The 23,105-nt window shown below is 37.8% G+C and overlaps 1 protein-coding gene across 1 annotated transcript in view; it reads right to left on the bottom strand.

The window, feature by feature from the left end:
• Window positions 1–23,105, bottom strand: part of GRID1 (glutamate ionotropic receptor delta type subunit 1) — a 281,982-nt gene that overhangs the window by 70,842 nt on the left and 188,035 nt on the right. Inside the window, exons 5-6 of the mRNA XM_030241408.2 lie at window positions 18,233–18,394; window positions 16,874–16,993 (exon numbers count right to left, since the gene is read on the bottom strand). Coding sequence (XP_030097268.1) covers window positions 16,874–16,993; window positions 18,233–18,394 — 282 coding nt within the window. The remainder of the gene's footprint in view (window positions 1–16,873; window positions 16,994–18,232; window positions 18,395–23,105) is intronic.

Raw genomic sequence — 23,105 nt, forward strand, 5'->3', positions numbered from 1 at the left:
CATGGATGAGCTCCTGGACAAACTCAAACACTAAAAGGGAGCCCACAGAGGGGTGGAAACAAGGACAGGAAGCCTGGGAGGGATGCAGAGAAATTGTCTGAGCAGCCAGGATCAGCCTAGGAGAGCTGAAGCCCTGACAGAACTGAGTCTCATCAGGGACATCAACTTCTGTTGTACTGCTCTATTGAAATAGGTTGTTTCTGACTTTCTGAACAGTCACATATGAATGGTATATCACCACCTGACTTTTACATGCATTACAAAACAAGATGTTCAGGGCAGATATAACACACAGAAAAATAACCACAGCTCAAAATACATAAAACACTCAAAATTTTTGAAGAAGAACTAAAACACTACCAAGATAACGCAGCAGCTTTTCATTTCCTGTATTTTTACATTAAATATGTGTTCTGCAACATGAAATTAAGATCAAGTTTTAGGGAAGAAGTCAGCAAGTCCATATTTTGTTTCCGCTATTTATGTACAGATATTAGGCACTGTCAATATTGTGCTTTAGATTTTTCTGACACAATGAAAAGGAGAAAAGTGAACTGAATAGATTCCAAAATTCAGAATTAAAACCAAAAATGTTAACACATTTCTACTGAAAGCAAGCTCCAGTCTCACACTAGGACAAAGAATACCTATTTTTGAAACAAAAATTTAGTAAGACAAAAAATATCAGAAAAGTAAATACATTTGGATATTAAGGGGTATTTCCATGTACATCAAGATTTGAACCTGATTCTGAGCTGAAAAACAGAAATCCCAAAAAAGGTAAATCAGTGGCAGCTGAAACCCAAAACATTGGGCTTTTTTCCCCACAATGGAGACCAGCTGAGAAAGACAGGTCCATTATCAGATTATGGAGATGTTAAACTTGATTTTAAAAGCAGAAGAGGTCACTATAATGACTCCATTTTGGACTTCTCTACTACAAGGTTTGAAGTTAAATATTTAGGCCTAGAGTCTCTATGAAAACTTTGAACTGATAAATGAACTCATGGCAATTTCATGTCTGTAAATAGGTTATTCTACCATTTATTTTCCTCATGTAGCAATACTGAAGAGGAAATTTATGCACTTCTCTCCATATTCAAAATAGAGAAATAGACACACTCAAATTTGGAAGTGCCACTGCTCTGCAGTCTTTGTCCAATATGAATTCTAGAATACAGAATAATTATTATGACTGTGGTGTTGATAACACTGATCAAACTACCCTGAGCATTAACAAAACACTGCATTTTCTGGTTGAAAATGAAACTGACCACATGACATCTTTTCACTGCCACTGAAGTAAAAGGTGACAAGAGAACAGCAGTGAGAGAACACAGAGCCTTTGATTTTAACCACAAATCTCCCAACAGCACAAATGGCACCTATTGTTGTGTAATGAAAGAAACTCCCTTATTAATAATTTCACTCTTTTCATCTTCAACGTACTAATTTTCAACATGTTTCCTAGAATTTATTTTGCCTTTATTACAGTTCTTGATTCAACCCAAATTTAGTATCTCATTTCAAAGATGCTGGTTCATTTTACTTCATACTGGCAGAAAGCTTTTAAACAATCATGAATTCAGTATTACATCTACTGTGCTATTAGCATGGAAAAATCTTACTGTTCAAGAATATTTCCTCTGGGTCATAATTATAAAAAGAATAGATTCCTGAGGGCATAATCTAACAAAGTACTGAAGTTGAAAGATTGTTTAAAACCTTATTGAGGTAGATGTCTACCATTTTCTTTCAAAAAGCAATATCAGAGGTTTATAATACATCTGAAAGTTTTAATGTTTTTATGTTTTTCTTGTTTTGAAGAAAAAAGAGCCACATGCAGTTAAGAGTTTCATCAGTTGGCATAATCACTGTAGTATAGACAATTTCATCCTAAAGGACCCTTCATCTTTTGCACATGTATTCAGTAATTTTTGCAGTGGAAAGTCACAATGTCAACAGCTTGAGACATGACAGGTAAATCATTTCAAAATTCACAATAGTTGGAGAAAAGGAAAGTCAAGGGAGTTTTCAGGAGGATGGGAACTAGCAGCTTACATTTATCTCAATATAAGTCAATTTGCATAACAAATTAACTAATAGAGCTAAAAATCTGCCTCAAACTCAGGGAAACAACACAACTGAGAATAAACTTCAAGAAGAAAGTAGCTAAGCACAAATGGGCTAATTTGCACTGTAATACAAGCAAGAAAGTTAAACAAGAGATTATGGCCAATATTATACACCTAAAGGAAACACAAGCTAGGCTGGGAAAAGGACAGAGGCAGACTGTGACCAGATCCAAATCAATTTGCTCTTCATTACTGGACTTTGGCCGCCTTAAAGGCACCTAATTTTCACAAGAAGCCAGGCAGCTGCTCTTCCCAGATGTCCTTTCTCCCCCACCCCACGTTCTCCAGATAAATCCCTTAAAACTTGCATTAAAAAACACCCTATATTACTGAAGCATTTTTGTAAATAAGGTGGTTTCCATATACTCGTATTCTGGTCCCCTATACTGAATTAATCATTTAGATTATATAAGTGGGTCCCTGACAACTCAAGGTAGCCTGCAATTTAATATAAAACACTATCTTCCAAACATATCTATTAAGAGAATTAGAAATTATCTAGCTGGGAGATGACCATGTAGAGCACATTATCTGTCATGGCAAATAAACAGGATTGGTTTCTTTTAAGCATATTACTACAAAACAGTAAGATAAAATATTTATAAAAAGCTATTACATGATACAGAGTGAAGCAATGCCCCATTTGGAGGAAGAGGGAATTTAAAAATCCATTCAAAACCCATTTCTGAGGCAGCCTCATCTTCTACTAAGGAAAAATAAAGATCTGCAGAAGTGCAAAGGTCTTCATATGAAGGTAACCTTAGGACGACCAAATTTCTATGAAGATAAAAGGCAGCAGTAGAAGAAAGACATCAAAGTTCAGCTAGCTAGAATTACAGCTAGCTAGAATTCAATATTTTAGTCTTTGCAAAAGAAAAATTAAAAGGGAAAAAAAGTTTGTGCATTTTTCTCTCAGATAATTAAAAGAAATGCCAAGTGAGAGTAAGCTTTAATAAAGGAGACTTTATAAATTTTAAATTAGAATCAGAGACATTCATGATTAGAAAATACCTGGTTTTAATAAACTCTCAGCTGAGGTCTATAGATGCCTGCTAATGATGCACAGCCAATCAAAGGTGTCTGGAGTGGCTGCAAAGAGAAGCAACAGGCAGAGAAAAAGAAGCTAAAGAAAAAGAAGCTGAGTGTTTGGTGTGTTTAGCTCAGTGGCCTTACTTTTGCTGCCTTTCTGAACACAGAACCCCATTGCACTGGTTGTACTCACTGCCTGCCAGTTACAGTGCAAGGAAATATTGCTTTTATTGGTGAAACTGGGGTAAAATTTAATTAGGTTTTTACAAAAAAGCCTTATCTTTACATGAAAGAAGTTTATATATGTTTATATGCACATAGAAAAAATTCCCTATATGGAATTGGTTCCTAAAACTGAAAATCACATAGATAAAAATGACGGCCAAAACATTTCTTAGCTTTCTAAAAATGAAGAAAAACGTTGACCTGGAAGATGAACTATTTATTAAGTCTATGAAAAAAATCTATTGTTTTTAAAAATGCCATCTGATTTAATTAAATATTTGCCCATGTGCTACGCTAGCCTGCATTTTCTTTATATCCAAATTTGCCCTATTTTTCTTTCTAAAGTATTTCTAGACAACCTGTTGCCATTTTTTTGGGATTGTCCAAAAATATCTATCAAATCCTCATCAGCTGGTAGGTGACACAGGAACATAACAATTTCCTGTACTGGAGGAAACTGAAGCATCCCAAATATCCCAGCTTTCCAGTTTTCTGCACTCCCTGAGCAGACATGAGGCTGCTCTCCCTGTCCAGTAGCCAGACCAGGAGTGCCCCAGGTGTGTTATCCTGATGGGAGCTCAGAACCTCTGCTGAGGGGAAGGGAGAGAGCTGAGCCCTGGCTGTGCTGCAGCTGGACCAGCCCAGAGAACTGTGAGGGACGTTGCAGGACTGTCTGCAAAACACCATGCAGAGATAATACAGAAAATCTCTTCCTCACAGCAATATTAAGTTCTGTAATATAATGTACAGTCTGGAAAGCATAGCTGTATTTCTAGTTTGTAATCAGCTAAAGGAAGCACTGATATTGTCTGCCAGGTTTATTGATGAGTAGTATCCATAAATTCTTTCTGGTTTTCTCATATCCTTACATTTCCACTGGGCATGTCTTGTTTCTCAACACTGAATTTTTGACAGCATTAGTCAGCACACCAAAGTAAAGTAATGAATCCTACTGCTGTGCTTTTTCCATCCTAAAAATGTGTCCATATAAAGCCTTCAAAATGCTCCCAGAAGAATTGCTTTCTGTTGATTTGTATTTTTTAAGCAACTGACATGAAAATCAGATTCTCATATGCCACAGAGAAAATTAGGAGACAGTGAAATCTATAGATGCAGTATATATCTCTAAGAGTTTGCATGCTTTATAGTCTTGCCCAAAATTTAAAGATGCAGCATGTTTATGCAAATGGTTAACAGCACCAAAAATAGGGAGACCGTTTGGATTTACAGTCGAGCACATTGTGACGTAAAAAAAGTCTGAGACAGCCAGCACCAGATATCCTTCAGTACAAACACATCAGGAAGGCAACAGAACTAGTCCTGAAGTGGATTTCAGCAGAGATGCTGTCAATCAATCCAGTATTTAAATCAACAGACTTTGTCAGCTTGCTTAAGTTGCAGGCCAGCTGGAGGTCCCTTCTTCGTGAATCATTGCATCCCCAGGTCTCTGGGATTGCTCAGACTAACAGCCTGTGCTCCTGCTGCACTTCCCCACAGAGCACCGTGCTGCTGCCCAGCTGACCCCTGTGGTGACAGTGACAGGAGCCTAGGGAATGGCCTGAAGTTGTGCTGTGGAAGGCTTAGGTTGGATACTAGTAAAAGGTTCTGCACCCAGAGAGTGGCTGGGCACTGAAAGGCTCTCCAGGACAGTGGTCACAGCACCAAGAAGCCTTTGGACAATGCTCTCAAGCCCATGGTGTGATCCTGTGCTGGGCCAGCAGCTGGACTTCATGATCCATCTAAGTCCCTTCCAACTCAGCTCATTCTGAGATTCTGTGATTTTGAGATGCCAACAGAAAGGTAAAGAAATTCTAGAACTAAGATAGATCCAACTAGCAGCCATCCCAATTTCTGTGCTGGAAGACTTTGTTAATGCTTATTTTTGGTGGCAGGAATCATGGGGAACAGGAAGGATTTGGAGCAATGATGGGGCAGGATCACGGCTATACAAAAATGCTTTGGGTTTAAGGTGTGTTTACTTCTACTGGAAAAGGAGGAGAAAAAAAAATCCCTTCCTTTGCTCACTGACCTGGAGCAGAATTAATCCACACACTGTCTTTCTGGGCTGGGCTGTGAAATACCTACTGAAGAAAGCCAGAGCTACAGAAGGGAGATATCCTAGAGTGGTGTTTCAAAACCAGAATTAAAACAGCTCACTTGAACTAGAAAGTCAGGCTCTAGAGAGCCTTGCTGCTAGTCTGATGCTAAACTTTTAAGCCAGGAAATACCCACAGTTATTATGAATTCAGAACAGACAGCATTTCTGAAATAATTAAAGCCAGAGAGGCAGCAGGTACATTGATGTACCTATTTTATACCACCTACATCTAGAAGGTTAATTCAGCTACAGGAAAGGATATTTAATCTGTGCTGCAGCCTAACTAACTGCCATGGAGCACTGGAGATTATTAATGTGAGCAGGCTAAGTTGGGAGACACAGGAGGGAAGGAAGCTGCAGAGATCCTTGCTGTTCCAATTCTTCTCATCCTTCTAGGGGATCTGGCTAGCTCTATTTCTTTGCCAAAAAATAGGGCAGCTTATCTTCAAAATCCAGTATCAATACTCAAAATACCTACCATAAATCCTCCTGTACAGAGACACAAGCAAAATGAGCAAAGGTTCTTAAGGAATATTTTGCTCAGAATCTGTGAGAAAGAGAAATATAACTTGGCAGGCAGCAGGAGCAGGGGGCAGGTGAAGATCCTCTCTGAAGTGCTGTTTATTATGAAGAAACAAGCTGTAGTGTACCTATTCTTGGCAATTGATGTATTTTAAGAAAGAAAATTTGTTTCCTGATAATATCCGGATCCAGCTCTTGGGTCCCCGACTTAAAACAAGGATGTGGACCTGCTGCTGCAAGTCCTGAGGAGGTCAAGAAGATGGTCAGAGGGCTGGAGCACCTCTCCTAGGAAGACAGACAGAGAGAGCTGAGGTTATCCAGCCTGGACAAGAGAACACTCCAGGGAGACCCTATAGCACCTTCCACTACCTAAAGGTGGCTGCAAGAAAGCTGGAGAGGGACATTTTACCCTCATGGAGTGACAGGTCAAAGAGGAATGGACCCTTCCAATCCGAGCTATTCTGGGTTTTGCCTGCAATGTGCTTGTTAAAAGTCATAACTCTCTCTTGTCAACTTGAAAAATCATAATAAATTATGCTAAAAAAAACCGTAATGTAATTGTAATAATAGTTCTAAGGCCAAAACTAATTACTACCTTATAATTTTGATTAGTTCTGAAAAATGCCCTTCTAGTGTAATCTGAGCTCTCTTCCTTATGAAGTCTAAACCAAAAAGAAAAGAATAAAATAACAAAAGGCCATCCAATCCATATTTCCCATTTGGTTTTCTCTAGTGGCTACAATACATTACTGTTTTGCACTGCAGCTTGGGAGTGGAAGAAATAGAAAAGGAGCATGGTATGTGGATAATTAAAAAGATTAAACAGAAGTCATCATGGATAAAGGTGTTATGATGGTGTTAAGTCCTGTCTGACACAGAAGAATTGATAATAAAATCTTGTAATACCACCCATAGGAAAAATATACAGAAGCACACTGCATAAAGAATGAAAACATATATGAACATTTCTCTCTTTCTTCTTCTGAGATTTAACACCAGGCATTTTACATTTTATTCCTTACTTTTCTAATAAATAATACCATAGTTAGCTACAGATCTCTGAACAATTCATCTGTCATTCAAAATAGAAACAGGAAGGAAATGAATATAGTTCTGGAGAATGGATAGAATCTATTTATTCTCTCATTTCAAGTATGACTATATGTTGAGTTCTATTAAAAAGTTGTGATTAGGCGGCAGAGGAAGGTACCAGTCTTTCAGAGCCAGTCTGCACACAGAGTCACCCTGGAGTTCTTGCCAAAATGGGGGACATGGTGGCTTCTCTCCTGAACAGAGAGAAGTTTATGGGGCATAGAACACAACACACAAGTGAGGTCCATCATCTGGGTCTGAAAGTGGGGGATGCATGAGAGGAAGAGAAGGAAACCCAGAGAAGAAGCCTCTGACATAAGAGACTCTTCTTGAGATACCGACAAGACTAGACATTTTGTTTTAATTAAGAAAGGAACTGAAATGTGCTGTAATAAGAGCCACACTAGAGTAGCAGAGTCTGTGGGCTGTACCCTAGATTCAGACTAGTTTTTTCATTTTAAGCCAGCTCAGCCAGCAAATCTGTGTTTTTCGCTTCACTAGTTACTGTGCTCCTATTTGTGTTCAAAAAAAGAAGAAAGCCCTGAATGCTGAATGGTCTTTCAGTGAATCTATCGAGGAACAGCCCTCCATGGAACACTCAGAAACCAGCCAGAGTTAATGAAAAATAACAACAAAACCTCAGTGCACTTCCCCCATGCTCATAAAGGAAATGTTTTGTGTTATCTTCTTGCCCTCTCTTACCCTAGAAAGAAAACCCAAAAGCCATGGAGTGATAACACTTGTTTCTCCAGTGCAATCATCATGTAGTATTCCTAAGAAAGTTTTGAAAGCCTATTATGAAATACTTCACTCCCTATTACTTTAAAAATTAGGAGAAAAGAAAGAAAAAAGCAGACACGGCTTCAGATTCTGTTCCAGAAGGGAGCTTCTTTCTCTGCAAGTCTGAGCCATGAGCAGCACTGTTTGCTTTACCTAACCTGAAAATCACACCTTACACCTGATCCAGAGAAATATTCATCCCTATCTTGGCACACACCCTGGAGAAGTCCCAACACTGAATGTTCTCCAAACTTAGATTATGACAGCATTTTCCTGTCAGAATGGCAAAACAGCAGTGTCAGATTTCTGAACACACAACCACATGATTTACATATTACACAATAATTATACATTTAATTACCTGGACATCTCTCAGTATAACAAAACCACAGCCTCCAGGTGATACTGAAATACAAATAGCTACAGTGGCCTTGTAGAAGAGCATCTTGAGAGCATGAGTTCAGTTTATATTTAACACAGCTCAGACAGCAATCTTGCAAAGCAAACTTGTGCCTTACTGTATCTTATGGCAGAATAAATTGCACATGAAGCTTTAAGAAAATTATAGATGATGCCAGAACTACTCAAACTGAAATGTTCTCATACAATTAAATATCATCCAGGCTCTGAGTTGCTAAATATTAACTTTTGTTTTTTGTTTTTCTACTTGTCTAGGACTACTTTCTGGTAAGGCTTCAGGAACAAAAAGCATCAGTACCTTTAGTCATCTCCTTGGCCAACCACAGTAGTTGGAAAGTTTTAGACTGCTTTGTAAAAGTACACCTGAATTTTATCAACCTCATCTATATTTAGATAACAACCCTTACTTAAAAACAACCCAGACAAATGCCCAACAACTGGTATCAGCCAGATACCATCCCTAGATTTTGCTATTTCACCTACTTTAAACCATACCCACTTCTCTCAGAGCATTGTAACAAAATTTTACCGATGCATAAAACTTGAAAAATTTAAGACTTGACAATGAACAGTGCAGGGAGATATTGAGGTTAACCTGCTGAAACCAGCAATTCCCTAACAGGCTGGTGGAATCCCTTAGCCACCTAATACAAAATGTCACTGCCACTTTAACCCCTGAGACAGTATCCCAGAACACAGGACATCCAGGAGAAAGAATTTGACTTCCCATTTATTTTTTTCCCCAAAGTACCATGGTGGTGGGAGAAAGGGCAGGACCAGAAGACAGCACAAGAATTTCGGACACAGTGAGAACAAATGCCAATGTTGTCCTAAGTAAAGCACACCCTTTGGGGACCTTTTGGTGGTATTCCAACTGAGAGGAATTTACTGCCATAGGCAAGCAAGCCCTCTCTTTTCTCATTCTGCTCATACTCAGGGAAACTGGTCTTGGCAAGTAAATTAAAAGCAAATAACTGGTGTCAGATGTAACTATTTTTATGCTGTTTCTTTTCCTAAAAGAAAACCTTCACCTGGCTACCTGCTTTGGTCAATACCGACCAGCAGGATATTTCCCAACTCCATCACTGTAACAGAGAATCCCTGGATAATTTGTTATTTTTCCTTTACTCCTCCTTTCATCTGCTTTCAAGAAAGCCCAATATTCTCAAGTTCTTCAGGCCTCATCAGTAAAGTCTGTTTGAGTCTGCAATTTACCTTTTCATAGGAAAGATACTGTCGTGAGTTAAATAGATGTTTTTTCATCACACTCATTAACATATAAAAAGTACAGACATACTGTGGCATGTTCAGAAAGAACATTCCATTTTAGTTGTTACATAAGCCAAATTTCATTCCAGTAAAATGATTTTTCAAAATTAAAACCAAGTTTTATTACATGTCATCTGTGTACTTTATCCAAATACATAAACTCATCCACTCCAGCTGCCAGACAGATTGTGGTACTGGACCAGGCATATTTTGGAATTCTTTCCTTGACACAGGCTCACACTGATTATGGATTGTGCCTATTTTAAAGTAAGACTCAGTGTTTCCTGTGGAGTTTGGAAACAGGAAGTCCTCAATTTAAAGGCAGCTCTGTAAGGAACTGGAACAGCAGCAGGCAATTTCTGCCAAATACTGTGATTGCAGTGAATTAGCCAATAAAGACAAAGAAGTTTAATCAGAACTCTGATGCCCTTTTGAAAGTGTCTTTCCATAAATGTAAATTCAGGATTTAGTATTATTCTTTTTTTAAGCATAACGAAATTAAGAAACCAGGTCAAAGCTAGCCAGATAGCTCTTGCCACTTGGTGACACAGAAGTTCCTCAAGTCCCACATTTGGGCTGATCACAAAGAAATACTGTCATTAAACCTGTTCTTTGAAAACCTGCATGAGAAAGTATTTACTCATATACAGTAGTGTAATCTGGCATGAAATGGCAGAAACAAAAATACAAATAGAAGGGGAAATTTCGATAACTTTATTTGTGCTGTTTATTTTAATAAGACTTAAGAGAAACCATAAAGTTCTTTCATTTTTCTTAACTATGATGGAAGCATGACCAAATAGATTAACACCCTATATTTAAAGAGCCACTTTTGGACATATTGAATATATCAGAGCAATATACACAGGCAGGCACCAGAGTCACCCTGGATTTTAATATTACTGCTGAAATAAATTACTTCATAAATTATGCTTGGCCTACATGTATTTGCAGTTTATCAAATGATACAAGGCAGCAACCATTAGAAGAATTAAAAACATTTTTCAAATACTGCAGAGAAGACACTGTGCATGGTGTCCCTCAATATATAGTCCTTGCAACTGTCCCTGACACTGAGATCATGCTGTAAATGAAGAGATGCTAGATCTCCTTATTTTATGTCCTTATAAAAGCCAAGATGACATCTATTCCATCTAACAGCTAAGATACCAGTATTTCAGCATTGTTATTATTATTATTATTATTATCATCAATTTTATTTTTTTTTTCACAGCAGTTTTGCTAAACAGACATTATACTAAAAAAAGTTATTCTGACATTCACCAGTAAGTTCTGGAATTGGCGTGAATTTTTAACAACAAGCATGGATCAAAGATGTTTCTTAGGGCAGGAAATTAAAAAAGATAGATTGTTTCTATTTCTGGAGCAGTAAGCTTATTATTTTTGTTCAGGATTGATACTGTGAAAAAGAAAAATTGTAAATAATCTCCAGTTTTGGATTTCCAAAATGGTACAAAGAACTTGTGTAGGTTTTTTTTTTTTTTCCCAAAGACTTCTTTTCTTTTCCTTTGTTAAGCTCAGTAAATCCTGACCTGTTGCTGTATGGAAATACATGTTTTTTCATAGTGTCCACACTTCAGCACAGATTCTTCATCAGCTGAGCTACAGAAAGGGCTTTTCTTGCCATCCCACTCTGAATACCCGCCTAAGATTCATCAATACATTACAGGAGCTTTGGTGAAAACTCCATAATTAAAGATGCAACTGTTTTTACAAGGCTGAGTTTAGCACTGCATATATGTGAAAAAAGGAGAATGTTATACCCACAATTCATTATAACCTGGTAAGTATGATATAATATGTGACTCAGAAATGAAACAGAATTTCTAAACATACAGGTGGTGGTGCAGGTGGCTGTGGAAACTCCGGCAGAGCCCTAATTGCTGGCCCCACTCTTACCTCAGATATAGCTGCTTTTTAAAATCTACCCTCAAGCTTCACGCTGTGAAAATGTCACATCAACAGTCTTCCAAAGGGGAAGACCAGCACAATCCTATGCTTGGAGAAATTCCAACTCAAATTTTCAAGACATCCCTTTTACTCGGTATTGACACTGGCACAATTTGCAAATACAAGTAACAGTTTATACACAAGCATAGGTCCCATTGGCAATGCTTTCCAAAAATCATAGTTTAGAATTAAAAAAAACCAAAAAACCTAAAAAAACTGTTTAAAATAACTATGTATCACATATCTGCAACAAAAAATACATTTTCAAAATTGCTTACCCACTCTTCAGTGAAATAATTGAGCTAGAATTTTACAATGAATGTATACACATCATTAAGTACGTTTCATGTAGAAAAAACCCCAATTTACAGAACTTGGGCAAGCAGTGACCCCATTTTATTTCAGGGAAAAAACAAACCAAAATGCTCAAGGTTATTATGTTTCTTCTTTAGTTTTCTTCTATTACTTAAAAATTGATCATAGCCATTTTTTATACATTAAGCTGTATTTTCCACCATGAATAATTCAACTTACGGAATACGCAAGGAATGTATTTACTTTTATTCCTCATATATGCACAGGAAACCAGAAATAAAAATTTAAGGGTTTTATTATACTGAGTAAAATACTTCAGTTGCTTCTTCAGTTTGACACAATGCACAATTCATCAATAGGATGAATCACAATACTCTTTTTCCAAATTATTACACCACGCCACTCAACCAACTCAAGCAGAAAGAGAAAGTTTAACCAAATGTAAATATGTGGAAATTGCATTCTACTAAGAGGTAGAGGACTATGGACCCTTCCCTTTGCAAAGTAACAGAGGGATTTTAGTGATCCAAAGTAGCCATAAGTTCAGTCTTACATTTCTGCTGAAAGATACCTTGGCCAAACAGTAAAACTGAAATACTGCACCCAAGTGTCTGTTTATGAAGTGCTCAGACAGGAGGCAGGAATCTGTTTTACAGCCAAACCCAGGCAATTAGGTTATGTCTTCCACGTAAGTAAAACTGATTCAACTACAGTAGGAACCACATAATTACTTTGGTGTAAATATAACTTTTAGCAGCATATGATGGGATTTGGCAATATTCTTGTAGGTGAAAGCACTTGATACTGCACATGTCTGAAAATACCATTTGTTTTTGTAATGAATAAGAAGCATAGGATTTGCCATCACGATAATAATGAGATTTTGTCTAAAAGTAACAATCGCAACTAAACCGTGGTATCAGAATTCAAAAATGTGGTTTCAACAACTGTGAAACATATCACAAATCTACTTACAGTGACTTCTGCAGTCTGCCTCAGAAGTGCTGTAAGAAACAACTGCAACTGTTTACAAAGCTGATGCTATTTCAAGAAAATCTAATTTTCTTAAAAAAATAAAACATACCAACTGACAGAAATGAATAACAAATCATAAACACTATCATTTTGAACAGAATGCTTCTTATGAAATACAAAATGTGTGCAAACCATTAATTCTACTTTCATTACAGCCAGATTGGGGAAGAAATGCAGATTGCTTTAGAAAAAATATGTTTCCTGTCATAAAGTAAACTGAATACTCACATCATTTCACACTTACAGAAAACCTTCCTGCCAAAGAGGAAGATGAAGATTATCATAAAGCTCCTTACAGGTATAATCTAACTTAGCCTAATCACATCCCTGCAAGGTGTGTTAGCTGTTATGGTGCTCTCTGCACACATGGTCAAATGAGAATAAATAGTTTTATGCCTCAAGAGCTCACAGTGATGTGGTGAATTTTTGGAAAGCCACCCTGTAGTTCCAACTCCCTTAGCTCTGTCTTCACAGCTGGATCATCCAGCTTTTATATTGGGCAGAATGTACCCAAGTGCAGGAACATAAGCATGAAGCAGCCCAGATGTTCTGAAAATTCCATCAAGGCTTTCATTAATAAGAGCTAATGATACAGATAGTCTCTAAGGAGTGAATTAATGTAGTCCTGCCTTTCTTTCACCTTCTATGACCATTGGACTGTGAAAGTAGGACATCAGCTTTATTTTTGCTTTTTCCTTTTTGATCTATTCTTTTCCCTTATCACTTTACATCTACTTATTTTTCTTCTTTTTTTTAAATATACAGATATTCTTGTTGCTATTTCTGAGGTGTTAATAGACATTAGGGACATAAATCATAATGGTAATCATTAAGAAATAGGCTTTTAAGACTTTTCAGTTTCTCTAGCAATCTTCAACTTTCAAATGCCCCAAGAAACCACCTCACAAATCTTTATTTTAAGCATGAATACACGACACTTTCTAAACTTGCACATGTACACAGTGAATAGAAGGCAATTATCTGAGCCTTTTGTAAAAAAAGGACATACCTTAAAGATGATACCTTAAAGGACATACCCTGTTCTTTTATGTTTAATCCAAAGAAATTAAAGCATTTTCTGAAGTTTCCCTTTCGCTTACCCAAAGGAAAACCAAATGGTAACACGCGAAATACACAAAAGCCTCTGTCAGCCTTTACCAAAACCACAGGGTTTTAGACTTCAGTAAGAAAGGAAAAGACAAAGTGACTTGTGGAATAAAGACACTACACTGAGCAATGAAATATATACATTTAGGTGCAATCATAACTAAATCACAGCTAGCAGAAGAAAAAATGGTCTGCAGAAAGACCAGGTTACAGGACAGCAGTCAAGATGCCTCTGCAAAATAGCCCTGAATATTCCTGCAGACTTGAGTTACTGACTTGGACATCCTCACAAAGAATCTTTCTGGAGGAAATGATCCCCAAGAAACTTTGTAAGGGATGCTGAGCGTTAAAAGTCCAATTTAAACCTTCTGACTGGATTCCCTCTAAGGCTCAACACTCAACATTACAGTCTCTTGTCCTACCCTCTCACTGATCCTAAGTGCAAAGATTTCTTGTAGGGTCTGGACAGGGATGAATAGCTACAGATGCTTTCCATATGTAAATCAAACCATGCAGAAAGAGGCCTCTGTTTTCTACCCAAAATACATGCTTCCACAGCTAAACCTGACCAAAGGCTGAAACGGAGCAGCTGACAATAAATCAGAACTGATCTCCCACCCAAGTAATATAAAGAAGTATGACTTTCTGAGCCTTTAAAAGTACTTCTAAGCTGTAACATGTTTTTGCTTCAATAATAAAAAGTCAAGCTGCCTAAATAATCGAACTCCAGTAGTTCCATGGTAATTTTGCTCTAAGATGTATCATCTCTTCCAAGTACTTCTCCAAACCTCCGTAGCATATTGCTGACTTTTACTCTCACTATATATTAGACTGAAAGGATAATTTCCAGAACTTTATTTTAGCTCAGAGCAGTATTCCACAGCCATTAGCTTTTTACCCATTTAGAATTATCCTCCCTTTCAATTTTTGGGAACTCAATAGTGTTCTGAATTTAACACCCAAAGAGTTAAGCCTTCCTACATTAACCACCTAGCAGTACAACCTCAAAGTAGCACACTAGGGATCAAAAGTAATCAGTAATATACCAGGTCAGCCATTTTAGTAATTTTCCCATTTAGTCATTTTACCTATTTCTTCGCCCTGTGGTTGCTTTTGAATGATATCCTAGTTATCTCCGCCTCACACCTTTGAAGTGTGTGTCAATTTGGTCAGTGTGCTACACATACCAAAGTGAGAGCATTTGTATCTGTGGTACCATTTTTGAAATGCACTTTAGAAAACACCTAATAGTGTATACTCACACATCCCAGTTTGCCACTAAGGCTCAAACCTGTGCTCTGTGGTGTTCATGCCAATTTTACTGGAAGGTAAATATTGAAGCATCAAGCAATTATGTGACTTAAGCAAAACCAATTGAGGATTCTGTAACAAAATGGGACCAAACTTAAATGCCCTGTGGCATCCATGTGCTAGGGATAACAAAGCACTGACATGACACTCAGGCTTTTCTGGACTGGCAGCTGCAAACAGCAGGGTTGTCCACAGCATCTCACACAGATACTTTTGTTTTGCAGACTTGTGCATAAAGTGAGGAGAATACTGTCTGAGAGCTAGGATTGATTCCTACACCTCCTAAACCAACCCTGTTTTATTAAATAGGCAACACTTTTTCGGAAATTAGGACAATAAGATAATCTTTTATCGTTCACATAGTGTTTGAAACTTAAGACTTCCTCATTTTCAATCTTCTAGAAATGAAAGTGGACTGAGAAATAGCCTTTTCTGGTCACCACAACATAGGAGCCAAACTGAAGTGTTCAGGGGCGTATTTCTGGCAACAGAAAATTTTCAATTATATCTCTCGTAACTTTATGCATTTCAAATACTTGTCTCCCTTCTGTTGAATTTCTAATAGATATTGCACAACTCTGGCTCCATGTCCAGAATCCTTGTGCCAAATTAGACTCTGAAGGAATCTCATGTTTAGCTGATAAAGATGATTATGTAAACAAAAATTGCTTGTTTTTCCACTTACACTTCTGTAATTCAGACAAATCAAATCAAATCACAGAAACCAATGGCCAAATGAAAAATAAGAAATCACATATATTTTAATTATTTGTGAAACCCTCTTTGGTCAGCTCTGTTTAATGCAGGACCCATTGATCATACCATGGTAATCTCTGTATTTCAACCATCTGCGCAGTTTAGAAACTACTTACAGCATGGGTTCCAATCAGAACCTCACTGTTCAACTGAGAGTTTCATATATTTTTGGAGCATCCCCTCTGCCTGAGCATGTTCAAGGTAGCCTTTGCAAAACACAACAATTTATGTCAATAATCCCATGGAACCACTTTAACTGACTTTTAGTCCTTGGCAGTCCTCTTTCCACCAGCTACCACCAATAGGTGAATCTTTACTTTTCATGACAGAGTATCTTTCATTTTGGAAATTATCTTCTCCAGAATTTTTTTATTTATCTCAAATTCTTGCAACAACTACTTAAAACATCCTAGCGTGTTTACGTAATTTATAAACTCAGCCATCTTCCTTAGTAAGACAAGTGCCAATTGTGTTGCATCTTCCATATTTCTGTTATAGCAATTCTATCTTAATTAATATTAAAATACATAAGCTAAATTGTGCAGTCTTCACTATTATAGTCACAGGATGCTTATGGCATTGCATCATTACTGCACACGAGAAATAACTTGCAGGATTCCTGCCTACCAATATAAAACCGGTTTTCAAGATTTAAGTGTGTAATAAATTAGAAAATATTTCTCATAAAGTAAATGTCTTCTGCAGCATAGCACTAATTCATTCTTTAAGAACAACATTTTCTCCTGTGAGGCAGGATGTATATTATTCAGAGGAAAACAAAAGAGAGAAGGAAGCAGCATATCATTACCCTCCGCACGTCTTTGCCAAATGTTTCGCTGTAGCTGGTGCCCAGTATTTCAAATTGGACATAGGGATTGGCTCCATCTTCTCTGAACTCCATAACACCAGTTAGCCCAGTTATATGACCCTAAGGAAGTAAGTTTGAGAAATTTCAGAACAGAAGACATTTGCCTTCATAAACAGTCCTCTGTATAAAATGTTTGCCAAATATGTTTAAATCATGTTTACAGTGAACTTAAATGTGGCCATTGCATGTTCTTCAGTAGCTCAAACCCAGCACTAGACAAAAGATTTCAGTTTTTCTTCTTTTTTCAGAAAAATACTTTAGCACTAACACACACAGTGTTTATGGCCATCAGGTCATTACTGTCCACAGAAGCAGACCCCAGAGAAAAAGAGAAGGGCTTAGTGGACTGTGAGACAGCAGCCCTCCCAGTGTAACTGAGGGCAGCGGGCTCAGTTCTTGGCTTGAGTACCAAGGCATGAACTCCCAGCCCAAAACAAGGGGTTTGCCTGCTGTGCTCCCAAGTGAGGCACAAAGGAAAGATAACATGGCACCTCTGTGAAACTACCAGAGTTTGATTCTGGCTTTGTAGCAAAGAAATGAAAACAAAGTTCAAATTAATTTAGCAACAAAGGTGGCATCATTAGGACTTGTCAGAATGATCAAATTGCATCATTTTACTAGAGGAAAATTATTTCATCAATACATATTTAGGAACAGGGGGTTTCTTCTGAACAACTGCAAAAGTCAGTACAGTAACAAATTAGGTTCTTTTCTTCTATTACTTGTGATCAAGTAACTTTTACACAAGAAGTTGCCATGTGTCTGCAAAGCCACAGGTCTGTCCACATTTGAGCATTTCAGCATGGTGCAAGACATGTAACTGTTAGTGACAGCTTAGCCAAATCAGATTGTTCTTGTTCTGCTCTGGGATACAGTACACAAGTAGATCCTTACTAATGCTCAGCTAACTACAAAGCTATCTGAGCTTTCAAAAATGGAACATAAGTCTTAAACCTCATCATTGGTTTCCTCTCCTGCCCACTTCAAGCCCTTTAAGTTATCCTCTTGCAAAAATGCATGAATCAATGCCCATGACTACTCCTGATGCTACATCCTCCACAGAAGGCAGCTAGAGAACAGAAGAAGAACCACTGGACCCAAACTGCACTGTGTGTAACTTGTTTATCATAAATCACTTGCTCGTTTAAGAGCTGTTGATTGTCCTTGGTAATTATAGATCACCAGCTTGTAATATATCAAAGAAAAGTTGAATAGAAGTTAAAACCTTCTTCAAATACTCAAATAGACATGAAGCAACTCAGTCAATTGCTCACACAATGGTGGTTTTTCTTTTCTCACCTTCTTAATAGTCTCTAGCATGGATCTTCCTCCATTCCAAGGTTTGGTGGATTTCCTCATGCAGTTCAGACTTGCCATGCTGTGCCATTTCCTGTCCTCCAGTTTTCTGTGGAAAGCATTGGCCAGCATGAGCACACTGTCATACAGGTACAGGTTGGAAACCTGCAAACAATAATAAGAATGAGCCTCTTTTTTTTTAATGTGAGCACCTTCCAAAGAAACAATAGAAACCAGCAGAGAAAACAAAAGAAGGCCTAAGTAAGAACTAAAAGCTGGGTATGTTTGACATGTTCAACAGCCAAAGCAAATGTCTGTACTCCTGAGTCCCTATGTCCAAGGGATTCTGGCACACGGGCACTGCCTGAATGTTACTGCAATGCAGTGCTGTAAAGAGAGATCACACTCCACATATAAACTTAAACTACAGAGGGAGTACAGCTATCTATCAATAAAAGACAGAGATTGCTACTTTTTCAGCCCTTTCAGCAAGGAGGAAAAGGCAGAATGGAATTAAGTTATTGGGAATTTTATTCATTTGAGCAGCAGGTAATTTCTGGAACAGCAAAATCCAAAAGACACACAACTCTTTAGAAGGGAAGAAGGAAAAATGACAGTATTATTTTGGTCTTAGCATCTCTTTCTACCAAATATACATGAGACTGGTTATGTGCTCCTTTCTCTGGAGCTACTTATTTAGCCTCCTTATTCTGCAATTCACATGAGAGATACAAAAATAAACAATTGATGACAAAGACTCCAGTAAGAACAGAACACCACACTAGTAACGCTGAGCTGTGTATTTAATTTTTCAAACCAAGACATGTCTAGCAATACATGATTAGATCTTTTTTACAGGCAGTAGTATCCATCTCAAATGGTGAAACTTTAGTGGAGGAGGTTGGTTGAGACAAGAAATTTAAAAAAACAAAAATTAAATACTCTTCACCTGTTCCCAGAGTTCACATGCACTCTTCTTCAAACAGGTATACAGGGGGTTAGATTTAGTCTTTACTAAACTCAAATCTTCACTTTACATCATCAGCTCTTTCTATTAATACAGCAACAACAACACTAATACTAATAATAACAACAACGTTTCTTCTAGCTGTAGGCTTTAATCATGATGATCCCTGACTTTGCAATTAGTCTCCTGGATTTTTCTAGTTCACCTTAGAAAGTAATGCACAGAGACCAGGAAAGGTTTGCAGGTGGAAGTTAATTCAGCTGCATACTTCCTATAAATGTGACTCTCTAGGAGTCCCAATAAAAGTGTCACTCTATGAAAGCTTAGACATATATTACTGTTGAATCTCTGACTGCAAGTAAAGTTCTGATGTCTGTAAAATGCTAATCTCCAGAAACAAAATGTGTCATGTTCCATAATCTGGAGCTTGACATAAATTGAAGGCCTAGGCACTTTGAAATATCTTCTAGTATAAGTAAATCTGAACAAAAGATATATAAGCAAAAATTAATTTTGAAAGAATCAAAATACAAAGAAAATAAGTTATTGAAAAAACACACTTATTTAAGTGACTAAGCATAAAGAGGGATCATAACATGAAAACAATGCAAAACCTCTGAGATGCTATCAGGGAGAATCTCTCTCATCTGGCATTGCCATCTTTTTTCCCTTCTTTTCTTTCCAGCCTTGCTGAACAAGCACTCCACATTGCCTTTATTTGTTATTTTATCAACTTAAATATTTTTTTTTAGAATATTTCTTGAAGTAGCTATGTGACATATTTCCTCAGGTTTTAAGAAAAGTAATTAAGGAGTTAACAGGAGTCCCAGCAACCAAGTTTCTTCTGCTCAATTGCACCTTTTCCCCTATACTGTAGGTATTTCCAAACAACTTTCAAATAAAGCAAGCAAGCAGATCCTTATTATTCAGGAGTGCACTTTTCTTCTGGTTTAAACAAATCTTCTCAGAAAAAAATCCAAACAAACTTCAGATCCTATAAGATACACCACCCCAAACCACAAAATCCACTTTCTTAGAAATATGTTTTAAATCCATAAGGAAAAATGCCATTTCTTACAAGCCTTCATGATCCTCTTTGCTCCCAGCTGAATTTGGTTTTGGAGACTCACTTGTAACTGACAACAAATTGTCTGCTGCCTTGGGACACCCACAGATCAGAAACGCCTTGTATGTTCTTTTGGCACTGTTCTTTTGCAGTGCTGGAAAACTGCAGCCTCATTCCCAAAACCAGTGCTTGGTTTGCTAGCAGACAGCTCTAAGGCAAAATACAAGATGCACTTGGGTACAGTTTTCTGCTTTTCATGTGCTTGGAGAAGACACCACAGTTCTGCACATGTGACTGACAGAGCTTGGGAGAATTGCACTGAGGATGTCAGCCTGCACCTTGCACCCAACTCAAATGACCTCCTGCTGCAGAGCAAAACAAAACAATCCTGTGTTTACCAACCTAATCCCCACCATTCAGCTAGATCTTTAATGGACTTTGCATCACAAAGTCCATAAATTTCTTTTGAAAGAATTCTATGAGCTGAGAGATAGCAAGATGGGGTCTGCACAAGAGGAATCTCCACTACATTTATCCTTATTCTGCATCTGGAAATCTTTACCAAGGCAGAAGAAACTGTTGCAGAGAATACACCAGAGTACTTTTTTTGCCATGGAAAGAATATTCTGCATGTTCTGTTGTATTATCCACTGGTATTTTGCCACTCTGCTTCTCTTCTGCTGAAAGCCTCATCCCAAACATGAGTAAATGGTGCTTTTTAATCAGCAAAATTCCTTCCATCATATAATCATACTCTATTTACTCCAGAGAAAATGACATGCATGCATAACTACATTTTACTCATTACTCACTGAAGAGGAAATCTCTATGGAAGACTAAGTTGCATCTTACTCACACAATCAACACTTCTATTTTAGAACAGAATATAGGAAGCTCAAAAAAAAAAAAAAAACCAAAAAAAAACCAGCATCAAAATTTCCACAACTAAGCCTGGATCTCTAATAGTAAAAAAAAAAAAAAAAAAAGACACAAGCATTCTGGCCTGATCTCACAGTAAATTCAGGGCTCTAATAATTTTCTTTATTACATTCAAATACAGAAAAATCTCTGCAAAGGTCATAAATCATATTTACAATATGAGTTTTCTGTAACCTCCAGAATATGCTGTGAAAAGAAAAAGGATTCAGCAGACATGGCCTGTATACCCTTGTTACTGCACCTGCACATATATTTTAATTTTCAGTGAACTGTTAAGTTCCCTATGAGTATGGACTTGACCACTGAAAGAGAATTTTTGAGATACCCAAGGGTTCAGCTGTACTCTGATTCCACCAGTACTGTCAGAGGCATGAGAAAATAGTTAATTTTAAAAATTCATCTTCAGGTAGCATTCAGAATTGGTAGCAAAGCAAGAGAGAAGTGGGGTTTTCAAAGCTCTGGAGCATTTGTCAATTCCCCTATTTGTATATTCATAGGGGAGCAGAGGAAGAAGGGACATATCTTTCTGAAGATTTCACTTAATAGAATCAAAATTCCTAGACTAGAACAAAGTACTTGATTTTGGTCATTTTTGGAGGAAGTGACAGTAATTTTTAGTTCTTCTTTCTCTCCATTGCTGACAGTGTAAGAGCTGGAGGTACTGAAATGGTTTTTGATCTATCTGCTATAAGAATGATGGTGACTGCTTCACCAATATGTTAAAGAATATGTCCTATACATGACTAATTTTAGGCATGTTCTGGTTTATCTTCTGGAAATGATTCCATACTTTATGAAGCTCTTTTTTGCACTGAAGAAATAAATCCACCATACGCTAGTAGAGCACAGCAGAAATTTTCAAGAATGGAAATCTATCACACTATTAAATGTCATTTCATAGAAGTTTCTATGTGAATTTCATGAGAGTTTCCAGAATGATTTTACTTTTAAAGCTATGCATGAAGAAAGCTCTTAGCTCCTTCAGAGGGACTAATCACAGACAAGTGCTCTTCTGAGAAGGCCAGCAAGCTGCAAAGACTGACCCCAACTCCTGAGTGGCCAGCAGAGCCAGGAATCCAGCCAGAGATCAGCTGGAAGGCAAGCTGACACTGAGATGCCACTACTTCAAAAACTCATTCCCAAGCTGGGCATCTGTATCCTGCTGCTGCCAAAACTGCTCTGTGAGTGGCCACAGCAGTCAGCTCCAAGGATGAAGCAGATGGAAGAGGAGTTCAGAGCAAGTGCAGCCTGCCAGAAATGCCTGCTGCCTGAGGAGAGAGATCATGGTGACTGCTATGCACACCCCAGCATGCCCTAAACCTGTGTGCCATCTTCCACAGTTCAAGTACTGCCTGGTGCAGCTGCACATTTGTGTCTCTAATGACAGAATGCATCTTAGCAGGAGCAGCAAAGATTGATGGTTTATTTATGGTATAATGGTGAGATAACAAGGATTTGGTTAGAGCAGAGGGATTGAAAATTTGACTTGTTTCGTTTTCTTAAATATGTTTCAAAGAATGGCAGAATTTCTTGGGTTGGAAGGGACCTTTAAGATCATCTAACTCCAAACCCCACCCCCCCCCTGCTGTGGGCAGGAATTCCATTCACTAGACCAGGCTGCTCAAAGCCCTGTCCATCCTGGCCTTGGATACTGCCAGGGATGGGGCATTCACAATTTGTGCCTGGAGGACTTGCCAGTGAGGACAGAAGCAAATAAATCCTTGAGTACTTCAGCCTTCTCCTCATCCTGTGTAACCTAGTCTCCTATTTCCACTCAGAGGGTTCATATTTTTGCTCATTTTCCTTTCATCACCAATTGTACATATAGAACATTTTGGGTTTTTTCTTGACATTCATGGTCAGACTTAATTCTATCTAGGCTTTAATTTTCCAGACCTGATCCC

This window comes from Serinus canaria, chromosome 6, assembly GCF_022539315.1.
Source record: "Serinus canaria isolate serCan28SL12 chromosome 6, serCan2020, whole genome shotgun sequence".
In the NCBI taxonomy this organism is placed as follows: domain Eukaryota; kingdom Metazoa; phylum Chordata; class Aves; order Passeriformes; family Fringillidae; genus Serinus; species Serinus canaria.